Source organism: Topomyia yanbarensis, chromosome 2 (genome assembly GCF_030247195.1).
Source record: "Topomyia yanbarensis strain Yona2022 chromosome 2, ASM3024719v1, whole genome shotgun sequence".
NCBI classification, from domain to species: domain Eukaryota; kingdom Metazoa; phylum Arthropoda; class Insecta; order Diptera; family Culicidae; genus Topomyia; species Topomyia yanbarensis.
This window is the reverse complement of record NC_080671.1, coordinates 431,436,727-431,449,803: the sequence shown is the minus strand read 5'-3', so window position 1 is coordinate 431,449,803 and position 13,077 is coordinate 431,436,727. Positions and strand designations below refer to the sequence as shown.

The 13,077-nt window shown below is 44.3% G+C and overlaps 2 protein-coding genes across 2 annotated transcripts; one reads left to right on the top strand and one right to left on the bottom strand.

The window, feature by feature from the left end:
• The first annotated feature begins 6,833 nt into the window (after positions 1 to 6,833).
• LOC131685425 (serine/threonine-protein kinase pelle-like) lies at positions 6,834 to 9,640 on the top strand. Its single transcript, XM_058969127.1, has 5 exons — positions 6,834 to 7,229; positions 7,288 to 7,397; positions 7,453 to 8,009; positions 8,071 to 8,200; positions 9,029 to 9,640. The coding sequence occupies exons 1-5, from the start codon at positions 7,029 to 7,031 to the stop codon at positions 9,543 to 9,545; spliced, it is 1,515 nt and encodes a 504-aa protein (XP_058825110.1). The 5' UTR covers positions 6,834 to 7,028; the 3' UTR covers positions 9,546 to 9,640.
• On the bottom strand, positions 8,209 to 8,750 carry LOC131685426 (uncharacterized). Its single transcript, XM_058969128.1, has 2 exons — positions 8,469 to 8,750; positions 8,209 to 8,410 (listed from the first exon to the last, which is right to left on the bottom strand). Exons 1-2 carry the CDS (start codon positions 8,748 to 8,750, stop codon positions 8,213 to 8,215), a joined length of 480 nt encoding a protein of 159 aa, XP_058825111.1. The 3' UTR covers positions 8,209 to 8,212.
• Positions 9,641 to 13,077: the final 3,437 nt, after the last annotated feature.

The window sequence follows — 13,077 nt, the reverse complement described above, 5'->3', positions numbered from 1 at the left end:
AGGACAGAAGAAAATTTAAGAGAAGTTCTAATACAATAAGTGCCGCTCTTATTCAATACATTCTTTATTTCAGCCGCTGTCTGTATAATCCACTGCAATGCTACGAAATTCTCAAAAAACGATTACTCGCCAAGATTTCATGTATACATTCAACGAAAAGAAATTTTCCTTTAATATTTGAAGCTAAAGCAATATAAATATTGAACAAATTCGGAGTATGGCTGCTTTACATTCCACGGTGCAGGATAATTTGCGCAGTAATATTACGCGATTTTCACCACTGATCATTACAGCGTCAGCGATAATGTTCTGGAAATAAGATCGAATAAAATGAACGTGTTGTGCGACTGGAGCGTGATATGTCCTAAAACGGCTACTTCAAGAATACAATTAGTAGAGGCAGGCAATATGCTATACATTTCATTTTAAGAAGTCTAAATTGCTAAATAAGGTAGAAGCCCTTCAAGACACCATCTTCTCCTCGATCCGGTATTTTATTGGAACAAAGTTCAATTGGGCTACAGTAATGGCATATCTATCTAGAGTTACGTTATCAATTTGTTATTTTTTACACATTGTCGACTTTATATTGTTGGGCTATCGTTGCCGGCTAATCGCTCTTTCACAAAAATCAAATCTGCGCACAGAGGAGTAATTGGGGTCGAATCCTGGCCAAAATTATTTGCTGCTGCAATTGTTGTTATTATGCCTTAATATGAACTAAAAATAGACAATTACTAGTTTTTGGAACAATTTGGCATCTACCCACCTACCAGTGCAGAGGCCAATTTTCTATATCCTTTCGAATACTAGTAATTTCTAGGTGATCTTTGTGAATACATTTGTTTTTCCAGTTGCATAAACATTTGATCAGTGGAAAAGGGAGAAGAAAAGGGACGCCTGTGCATATTTTCATAGAGATACATTTTGGTAAACATAATATTTGGCCATACAGCATTTCAGTGTACCTCAAATTAGTAAAAAAATTCAATATTTTCAAATCGCTTGGGATTGGCGGATCGGACAGGATCGGAAGAGTTCGAATATTTTTTGTATAGCTGAAATCTTGTTTTGTAATACTGTTTCAGCAACTTTGCCGGATCTAGCCGTATAATGTAACTTTTTACATTTCTTATAAAAGAAATGTATAGAATTCGCTTTTATAATTCAAATTTGGAATAAAATGTTAAAACAAGGTATTTTTTAAAGTTGGTGCAATACACAGCAAGTTTACTTTTTTTAGTTAGTTTTAAGCTGAAGTTAAACAAACGGTTGTGTTGAACTAGGTTTGTTATTACAAACCTTATTGTCTTATTTAATACAGTCATCATCACTAGAAAGCGATTTTGCTGAATATATAACGAAAACGATTAAAATATCCCTTAAAATATCACCATTGGGCATACATGTAAAAATTCTTTAACAATTTTTGATATACTCCTAATTTTGCCACGTTATACAGTAGGTTCTTAGGTATGTAAAAAAATATAACGAAACAAAAAATCGAAAAAAAATATTTTGGTTTTTGGAATTTGTTCTAGTTACTCCTCTGTGCTGCGCCAAAAAAACTTTGGTAGGAAGGAAAACATCATTTGAAATCTGAGCGAATCCGTATTCAGTTATGGCTCGTACTGACTAATTTCAATGCACAAACTAGACGAAGTATTTAAACTGTATGAGTAACGTGAAATATATCAAGTCTATTTTTATATACCGTATGTTAGTTCTTAAGGATACATTCATTCAAATTTCCAATATTAAAGCTAATAAATATTTTTAAGATATTTATTAGCTTTTAGTCTAATTCATAATTCTATAAGTGGTTATAAACAATCATGTGGCTGTTGTCATCATATAGCATGAAAGTTAGTAGTGTTTTGAGTAAGACTCCTACTGTTGACTACTCGTGAGTCCTAGCTCAATGCCTTTCGAGACTGGTAGACTGGCTCAGAAATCATCGGGAATTGGACGCACGTGTCAAATAATAGTTCCTTTGCTAAAATTCGTGCCCAATTCAAATATCCGTATCCAAGGTGAACGTCACGCAGGATTTGATAAAGTTGGAGGCTTTATTAACATTGAAAAGTATAGGACACTAGCGGAACCTCATGCAGCACTATCAACACAGTGTTTTGCCGGCAAGTAGTCCTTCGTTCCATGGCACCGATCTTGCACAGGTGAGACTTGACTAGTTTCGTTGGGCTACAAAATACGTCATCTTCACAACCACCATCAACTAAACCACAAAACAAATGAAATTTAAATATTAATAACTAAGTATAGCTCATATTCGTCTATTTTCTCTTGATTGGCAATAAGTTTAATGAAAGCCATGCAGCAGGGGCTGACTGCCTGATGAATCTGTTATAGAGTTGCTTAAAGTTAGAAAACAAAAGTTCCTTGGTTGAAAGTAGCAACAGCAAAACATTTGGTATACACAGTTGTTGCTCTCACTGGACAATTCACTGCAATTCCAATGATTTCTACGGACACCACTATTACAGAATAATTAGTATTATAATTCAAATCCGTTGAGGCGAATACCGATGTTATAGAGTCTGGAAGATGCTCTGAGGTGTTGTTTCGACCGTGTGACGCCATAAAACGAATCTTTTTAAATACATCCATTACTTTGCTAGAAACGAAAATCACAGGGAGTTTCTTGGCAGAATGAAATATCTGCCGATTACGTCGAATAAATTTATAAAAAACAGCGAAATGTTTTGTTTATGAAATCCTGCGTAACCAGGGGTTGCAAGGGTAACAAAACGGTTGTTAGAGAAAAATAACAAAATATATATAAGTGATGCTAGTCTCACACATTTTGCAACCAAATATCAAATTTGACAGTACCAGTTACCTGAGTCACTGAGGGGTAGTCAGATTTGTGATGCAGTTTCGGAATGCAAGTGTCTAGTCGTGTCGTTGATAAAAAGGTGGAAACATTTTCTGTACCTAATTGAGGTTGTCAATATTTTTCAATACAAAATTAAGGGGTAAAGATGGAAATGATAACGTGCTGTGTTATGATTTGTTTGGGTTATTTCATGTTGTAGATGTTTACTTTTCGGGGCTTACTGTCATATTTAATGTAATAAGAAAAAAAACTAATTTTAAAATATCGACAAATGTTTACACCTCTACCAACTTGTGGTCATAGCAGCTGTCAATTCTAAATAACTATCCATATGTCAACTTTTGAAATGGTTTGCTCTCTCGGTGAAATTTTTCCATTCAAGAGAAAATAACTTTCGAACTATCAAATTTTCACTAAAGGTTAAATATCGCCAAATGGTTCACAGCCTAAGAATGATTGGATTCAAAATCGTCCAATGAAGGACGTTCGTTGGATCAATTTGGACAACGTCCGAATAACCGTTCAACAAACGTCCATCGTTGGACCCGTGTTGAACGACATAAAAACAATTTTTCGGACGTCTCAGGGGTACCCACTGAGACGTCCAAAAAATTGTTTTAAAATCATTCAACACGGGTCCAATGATGGAGGTTTTTTAAACGGTTACTTGGAGGTTGTCCAAATTGGTCCAACGAACGTGCTTCATTGGACGATTTTGAAACCAACCGTTATTAGAGGGTGGTTTCCAACTCAAATGCAACAACCGATTCCGAGTAAATCGGTTTCAGAATAGGTTGTAGCATTCGAGCTGGAATCCATACTGACATCATTTAGGATTCCAAATCCAATTTATGAATGGTTTGACAGAACTACCCAGTCACCGTGGCAAGCAGAAAATAGCAAAAGTTGAACAAAGCGACCCAGTCACCAAATTTTCTGGCAGAGACCGCCCTGCTAGATTTCTGTTAGTCTTGGCAGCCCTGTCAGATTTCTGCGCGTATCTTGTCGGGTTAGTTGAGCTAGAGCGAACTCGGTTTCGCTCGCGTTTTCTGGCAAATTTTGACAGGAACCGAGCAAAACCCCGTTCAGAAACGGTTGTTGCATTTGAGCGAATTCTTTGCCAGAATTCTCGCACAAATCGCGCAAAATGCTCGCAGATACTCTGCCAGCATCAATTTCGCTTTGCTCAACTTTTGCTAACTTTATGCTTGCCACGGTGACTGGGTACCCGGTCAGCGTGGCAAGCAGAAAGTTAGCAAAAGTTGAGCAAAGCGAAATTGATGCTGGCAGAGTTTCTACGAGCATTTTGCGCGATTTGTGCGAGAATTCTGGCAAGGAATTCGCTCACATGCAACAACCGTTTCTGACAGAAGCGGTTAAACCAACCGATGTTGCTCACTTTTATCCAGAATCCAGCCAGAAATGTACGGCCAAGATCTCTGCATGCATCCTGCCACATCTTTGTCAGATGTTTTGCTCGATTCGTGCTAAATTCTAACAGGTAGGAATCGCCAGGATCTTTGCACAGTTTATGTCCGAGTTATGCCAGGGTTTAGCTCGGTTCCTGTCAAAATTTGCCAGAAAACGCGAGCGAAACCGAGTTCGCCCTAGCTCAACTAACCCGACAGGATAAGCGCAGAAGACTTACAAAAATCTAGCAGAGCGATCTCTGCCAGAAAATTTGCTCACTGGGGCCCAGTCAGCGTGACAAGCAGAAAGTTAGCAAAAGTTGAACAAAGCGAAATTGATGCTGGCAGAGTTTCTGCAAGCATTTTGCGCGATTTGTGCGAGAATTCTGGCAACGAATTCGCTCAAATGCAACAACCGTTTCTAACAGAAGCGGTTAATCCAACCGATGCTGCTCACTTTTTTCCAGAATCCAGTCAGAAATGTACGACCAAGATCTCTGCACGCTTCCTGCCACATCTTTGTCAGATGTTTTGCTCGATTCGTGCTAAATTCTACCAGGTAGGAATTGCCAGGATCTTTGCACGGTTTATGTCCAAGTTATGCCAGGGTTTTGCTCGGTTCCTGTCAAAATTTGCCAGAAAACGCGAGCGAAACCGAGTTCGCCCTAGCTCAACTAACCCGACAGGATACGCGCAGAAATCTGACAGGGCTGCCAAACCAAGACTTACAGAAATCTAGCAGAGCGATCTCTGCCAGAAAATTTGCTCACTGGGGCCTAGTCAGCGCGACAAGCAGAAAGTTAGCAAAAGTTGAACAAAGCGAAATTGATGCTGGCAGAGTTTCTGCAAGCATTTTGCGCGATTTGTGCGAGAATTCTGGCAACGAATTCGCTCAAATGCAACAGCCGTTTCTAACAGAAGCGGTTAATCCAACCGATGCTGCTCACTTTTTTCCAGAATCCAGTCAGAAATGTACGACCAAGATCTCTGCACGCTTCCTGCCACATCTTTGTCAGATGTTTTGCTCGATTCGTGCTAAATTCTACCAGGTAGGAATTGCCAGGATCTTTGCACGGTTTATGTCCAAGTTATGCCAGGGTTTTGCTCGGTTCCTGTCAAAATTTGCCAGAAAACGCGAGCGAAACCGAGTTCGCCCTAGCTCAACTAACCCGACAGGATACGCGCAGAAATCTGACAGGGCTGCCAAACCAAGACTTACAGAAATCTAGCAGAGCGATCTCTGCCAGAAAATTTGCTCACTGGGGCCTAGTCAGCGCGACAAGCAGAAAGTTAGCAAAAGTTGAACAAAGCGAAATTGATGCTGGCAGAGTTTCTGCAAGCATTTCGCGCGATTTGTGCGAGAATTCTGGCAACGAATTCGCTCAAATGCAACAACCGTTTCTAACAGAAGCGGTTAATCCAACCGATGCTGCTCACTTTTTTCCAGAATCCAGTCAGAAATGTACGACCAAGATCTCTGCACGCTTCCTGCCACATCTTTGTCAGATGTTTTGCTCGATTCGTGCTAAATTCTACCAGGTAGGAATTGCCAGGATCTTTGCACGGTTTATGTCCAAGTTATGCCAGGGTTTTGCTCGGTTCCTGTCAAAATTTGCCAGAAAACGCGAGCGAAACCGAGTTCGCCCTAGCTCAACTAACCCGACAGGATACGCGCAGAAATCTGACAGGGCTGCCAAACCAAGACTTACAGAAATCTAGCAGAGCGATCTCTGCCAGAAAATTTGCTCACTGGGGCCCAGTCAGCGTGACAAGCAGAAAGTTAGCAAAAGTTGAACAAAGCGAAATTGATGCTGGCAGAGTTTCTGCAAGCATTTTGCGCGATTTGTGCAAGAATTCTGGCAACGAATTCGCTCAAATGCAACAACCGTTTCTAACAGAAGCGGTTAATCCAACCGATGCTGCTCACTTTTTTCCAGAATCCAGTCAGAAATGTACGACCAAGATCTCTGCACGCTTCCTGCCACATCTTTGTCAGATGTTTTGCTCGATTCGTGCTAAATTCTACCAGGTAGGAATTGCCAGGATCTTTGCACGGTTTATGTCCAAGTTATGCCAGGGTTTTGCTCGGTTCCTGTCAAAATTTGCCAGAAAACGCGAGCGAAACCGAGTTCGCCTTAGCTCAACTAACCCGACAGGATACGTGCAGAAATCTGACAGGGCTGCCAAACCAAGACTTACAGAAATCTAGCAGAGCGGTCTCTGCCAGAAAATTTGCTCACTGGGGGTAACTGGGTGAAAGTGATGTTTAATTGCATATGGTTTTATCTAGAAAAACTTTAGAAAGAGAACTGCGGAGACTCCATTTTGGGTCGATTGGATTCGCGTTTAGCTGTCAAAAAACGAATCCAATCGAACATTGCCTATCCTTATAACATTGGACGTGTTGCCATACAATGCCGGGGCATACGTTGCCAAAAATGCTGTTTTTTTCTCCGCAGTTCTCTGAGTTTTTCTAGTTTTATCGTGTCGATTATTTTCAGTGTACATCAAACCGGTTTATTTACATATTGCATTTGCGCCCTTCTAAAAACTTGTCCTCGAACGGAATAATTCTTGTCTGTTTTGTTTTCGATTTAGCAGTTCTTGTGTCTATTTTCAGCATTTTCACGATTTTTACTCATTGGTCTTGTTTTTTTCAAACAGTCCTTTCTATTTTCTGCAAAATGATTACTATTGGTTGTTAGAGCTTTTATTGTTCAACCAAAATAGTGTGAGACGTAGCAATATTATTATCAACAACTATGGCTTTGCCAGCCGAAACATTAAGTAACCCAAACAGTCCGAGTGCTTCTCATTGCGTATCGGGATTCAGTAGCAATTTTGTGTTTATCTACGATATTCCATGGATGGAAAGAAAACGGTTATCGGCATTGCTGGACCAGGAAGCGAAATGGGTTGGGCTGGCTCTGCGACAAATGGGCTACGACACTGAGGATGTCGAGGTGAGTTGGCTTTGTGAATCCTCTAGACTAGACAAAAAGTATTACTCATGATTTACAGGCAATTAGACGGTGTTGCACCCATACGGGAAAATCGCCGTCGGAGCAACTGCTTTCGAAATGGGGCAACTTGAACCATACCCTCACGGAACTTTTTGTCGTATTGGCCAAGTAGGTACTAAGATTTTTCTATTAATAATGTTCACTATCATTTCATTTGATTTAGAGAAAACCTCTTCAACGCCATGGAGGTTATCAAGCGTTTCGTAGAACCTAAATTTCACATTCTCATCAAAAAAGAATCGGACGAAGGCACGTACAAACAAGTGAATGGTCCAGCGGTTGAATCGAACCCGGTCGTAACTCACACAACGGACAGAAACGCAGAAAGTGCCCAACAGAGGGAAGAGTTCGTACAACCAGAAGTGATAGCCCAGGATGCCCCGGGCATTGGAGCTGTGGTTGGGGCAAACCCACAAGCTGCGGTAGGTCGATTGCCTGCGGACAACATCGCTGCTATCACTGGAGGTTTACCGCAATTTAGTTACGAAGAACTTCGTGAGGCTACCAGCAACTGGAGTCCGGCAAATGAGCTCGGGAAGGGAGGATTTGGCATTGTTTATAAGGGATATTTCAAGCATACCTTTGTGGCAATAAAGAAGATCAAAGGCATCAATACGGAGTCGGCTCGGACAGAATTGCGACAAAGTTTCAACGAGTTGAAGTACTTGAACTCCTGTCGACATGAGAATGTTGTCCCTCTATTCGGATGCAGTTTTGAATGTAAGAACGTAAAAATATATTTCATTATAATTTAGGGTAACACATCTGATTTTTTTTTCAGTTGGCGAACCGTGTCTTGTATATCAATACATGCCGGGTGGATCCCTGGATAATCGTTTGTTCCCGAAAAGCAGCAGCGTAAAAGCGTTAACGATGCTGGACCGTGTAAAGATAGCAAAAGGAACCGCTAGGTAAGTGTTCATTTAACTTTTGGGTGGTTTACTGACTATGGCAAGGTAGCAAAAGGCCCCACATCGTGGAACCGGTTGAGATACTAGGAAAGCTCCACCGTCCGGCGAACGCTCGAACAGTTCAGCTCGTCTTGCTGTTCCGGACGGAGAACCGGTGTGAGCCTCATAGAGGGGTTTGGATGTGGTTGCCGCGGATGTTCCTAGAACAGGCTGAAAAAAGGTTAATCGATTATAAACTATTCACTATTCCTTGCGCTCGATTGAATACCAGTAAATGCGTTGCATCCAGCACGTATCCAGATGGCGGTTTCTGATCGAAAGGCGGTAGTAAATTTCCGTCATTGCAGTTCCGGGATAGATAGAAGAGAAAATCATTTCTTAGGCGGACCTCCTCCAGTGACTGGTTGGTATTGGCAAGTTTGTGCAGCCATGCCTCCACAGTACGGCGTTGTGATTGGTCTAACTGACGCATGGCCGTTCTAACCTCGTGCAACAAATAGTTGAAATCATAGTTCAACTCCTCCAACAGTTCGTCCATTGTTCCGGCCATTATATCCGTAAGAGGTATTCCGTCCGAACGCAATTGTACGATGCTTCACTTGACATACGAAGTTAACCGGTTGCTTTGATCAAAAACTTTAATTTTCCTAGCGGTAATAACGGCTTTTCAACACAGTCGGGTAAAGCGTTATTCACATAACGTCGTGTCCTGTACGGCACGGAACAGATTCGCTACCTGTCTGTGCAATGTTTTTGACTTTTACCCGGAATACGGACAACACGCATCCGGGCATGATTTTTAAAGTTATTTTTCTTGTATTATTTCAGAGGTCTACAGTACCTGCACACCTTCGGACAGAAACCGATAATCCACGGTGACATCAAACCCGGTAACATTCTACTGGACAACACTAACGAACCGAAGATAGGGGATTTCGGGTTAACTCGAGAGCTAGCAGTGAGCGATTCAAGCATGAAAGTTTCTCGAGTTTACGGTACTCGACCGTACATTCCGCGCGAATTTATCACCCACCGGCAGCTGAGCACAAAGGTGGACAGTTTCAGCTATGGTCTGGTGCTGTATGAAATCATCACCGGTCAACGGGTGTACGATGAGAAGCGAAAAATGGCAAAGCATCTGAAGGATATTGTTTTGCATGCGGCACAGTCCGGGTATGATATTCGAATGCTAATGGATCGATCGCTGTCGGCGGATGACGGTCAGACGGTTAACATTTGCAAGGTGCTGCTGAAGGCAGGGTTTTCCTGTACCGCAGATGATCCGGAGAAGCGGCCGGAAATGGTGGATGTTTACAAATATCTGGTGGAGCACCTCAGTGAGTAGGAGGGTGGATTGATGCAATATAGTTTTTATTATTTTGTAAGTCTGTTATCGGTAATTGAAGATTTTTTACACGATTCTGATTTATAATTTCAAAACCTACTCTAGATAATATTTGCCATGCTAAGTAGAATAAAAGAACTATCCATTTTCTGAAAGTTCGTGAGGTTTTCTACACAAAAAGCTTTCACGAATGTTTCTCTAATTCACACAGCCACCCGGTGGAGAGTCAACCCTGAAGTTTACAAATTGTTCCACGTTCCACGATTAATTGATTGCATTGATTAAAAGCGACTTGAACTTATGAAATACATAAGCGTCCAATGAAATCAAAATCGCACAGGTTCATAAGTTACGACCTATGAAATTCTTGAGTAGCTTTGCATCAGTGAACAACGTTCTTCATTACCGAGGGTTAACTCAATGTACCGGTAACTAGCGGTTAATGACACGCTCTTTTTCGTCATTTCATTAAGTCTCAGGTCGTGTCTTTGGCTTTAACGTTGTATTGTAGTAGAGTCTGTCGTTTGGAGTTTAGGGGTAGCTATGTGCTGGTCGGAGTGGTCCGCTGGAAAACCTCCTTTTCGCCTGAATCAGCGGAAGGTGCAGGGCCCGCATGTTTGCCATGTGTTTGAAAAGCTATCCTCTACTCATCGTCTACTGTAGCTGTACGGAACAGTAACATCCGACCTCTGTATTTTTGTCCGTATTGGAGATATTTCACGGTACAAAATATATGTAGTTTGACAACCATAGCTTACCCATGAATTTATGATGGAAACGATAGTACGTCGGGCTCGATCAGGACTAAGATAACGGGTAATACCGACGAAACTCCATTGGGCTCCGCTATCTTTCCCCCAGAAATTACCTCCCGGTATTACTTTTGGGGGGTATGGCAGTACTTAATGTACTCACTCACTCTCGCTCACGCACGCACACATCCAGTATGAGGCTTACTTGGTTGCTCGCTCTGTCGCACCCTGACGCTCGTTCTGACACTCCATGTGAGGCTTACTTGGGTGCTCTGCTCACCCTACACTCCTCTGCCACGCCACGAGGTACCAATAGTGATAGGTACCAACACTGTACGCTACGACCCTCCCCTCTCGGCATGAGCAGTCCATACATACGTCTAAGGTCCTAAGGATAGATACGGCAACGCCTGCCAGTAACCTTCATATTCAGACTCCGCTTTGAAGTGATCACTTCTCCCACTTGGATAACTGCATGTTGTACCGACTTGCGGTTGTTGACGAATAGCGTCCACCGTATACTTACGCTTTCGAAAACCAAACTGATTGCTTGACAGGTCGTCCGTGCCTTCTGAGTACGGGGTAAGCTTGTTGAGGATGATCCTCTCAAGCAGTTTGCCCGTCGTTTCGATCAGGCAAATTGGTTTGTACGCCGATGGGTCGCCCGGCCGCTTCCCGGCTTTCGGCAACAGTACCAACTTCTGCCTTTTCCATCCATCGGGAAAACGGTACTCGTCAAGGCATCTCTGCATAGCTAGCCTGAACATGTTCGGGTTTGCTATGATCGCTGCCTTGAGAGCGCTGTTTGAAACTCCATCAGGCCCTAGAGCTTTGTTCTTTGCTTGGAATTAGCCACTGCGAGTAACTCTTCATTCGTCATCGGTGCCACCATTTCGGACGCACCCACAATGCCTTGCGGTGCAGGAGGCCAGGGACTTCTGGCTAGAGACGGGAAGTGTATTTCGATAATCCTCGCCAACGGGTCCGGTGACCGTTCGGGGGGTGAAGAGCCCCCTTTGGTCTTAGCCATCACATTCCTGTAGGCGTCACCCCACGGATTCGCGTTGGCACCCTCGCACAGGTTGTCAAAACACGCTCTCTTGCTGCCCTTAATGGCCTCATTAAGGGCCAATTTCGCAGCTCGAAACACTTCACGGTGGTCCGCTCTTACCTCCTTGGTGCGGGCTCGTTGCGTCCTACGTCTAGCTTTGAGCCAGGCTGATCGTAGGGCTGCAATCTCGGCACTCCACGAATATACCGGGCGGGGTTTTCCTCGGCATGGTGGCGTCGCACGCGCGTTGTAGGACAGCTACCAGCGCATCCCCGCTTAGACTTAGATAGGAGGGCGACATCTGTCCTCGACTCCGAGAACAACTGCCACAGCAGCTGCTTGGCAGATGCGCAGGGGTTAAGATTTAGCTGTGTAATTGCACGGCTTGTTCTTACTGGCCTCGCCGAATGGACACGAAGGTCCACCCATAACATGGTTACGGTCTTGCTTCTTTACTGGCGCAGATAAGGCATTTTGGTACCCTATCGCATTTCTGCGCCTTGTGTCCCTCCTCACCACAGCGACGACACAACTTACTTCTGTCTGGACCCTTGCAGTCGTCGTAGGACTTATGGCCGGACTCTAGGCACCGATAGCACCTGTCCACTGAAAGCGGCTGGGGTATGCTTACTGGGCATACTGACCAGCCGATCTTCAGCTTCCCTCTCTCGATAACCTTTTTGGCTTCCGCAACCGGTAGCCTGAAATAGGCTACCTGCGTGCTAAAGAGTCCCTCTCTTAGGCGTACAGAGGTCCACTCAATCTCTGCGCCACACTGCTCCATGTCGGCAAGACGACGTCGTCTGCGTTCGTAACCTCGTCGAGTTGCTTGCACTGGAGGGTCACTTCCGCACCCAACGACCTCACCTGAGCGCCGTCACCCAAGATCTCCTGAGCCGACTTCTTGTACGCCACCCCACTAGATTGCGCATCTCGTTTCAGCACCAAGATTATTTCGCCGGTCTGGGTAGGTCTAACGCTGCGCACATCCTGCCTTTCGGCAGCCCGCATCGATTTGAGGACGTCGGCATACTTGTCCTTGTCGGTTTTCACCTCTGTCCTTGACCTTCTTTGCGGGTCGAGGTGCGTTCGACTTCCGCTTAGCCCTGCTGACCAGCTACCAGGAATATTTGCCCCCTTGTGCCGATGGCACCGACTGGCTGGTACCCACTTGTGGTCCGGCACTTTGCGCCCGGTTGGTGCCTTTCACCTTCTTGGGTCGAGAAGTCACCTTATCAGGTCGACGCCCTTCGGAATCGTTTGGCGTAGCTTCGCGCACCTTCGCCTGGTGACTGCCTGGGCCGCTTCGGGTTAGGCGCAGTCTTGCCCTCTACTAAAATCTTTTTGGCCGTCAAGCCGAAATCAATCGCCTCTTGGGTCATAGTAGCTCCTTCGAGGAAGGAGAAGGCCTCGGTTTGGGCGCCTTTATCGGCCTTCTTTCTTCCCGCCACCCCCCTGATATAAGCGTCCTTTTCTTGTCTTGCGACTCGAACAGCCTGGCGGAGCACCAGCAGGTTCTGTTTCAGTTCCTTGCTGATGTTCTGCTTTTCGCTTGTAAACTCGATGATATTATCGAGTTGCTTGACTACCACCCGCATCGCGGGTAGTGGCCCGCCGAGCGTGTTGATAGGGCTATACCCTACCACCACTGAAGAGACTCTGGTGCTGTTGGTTGCAGCCACTGTCGCTCCGCTGTCCCCCCCCCCCCCCCCCCCTCTGGGAGGAGACC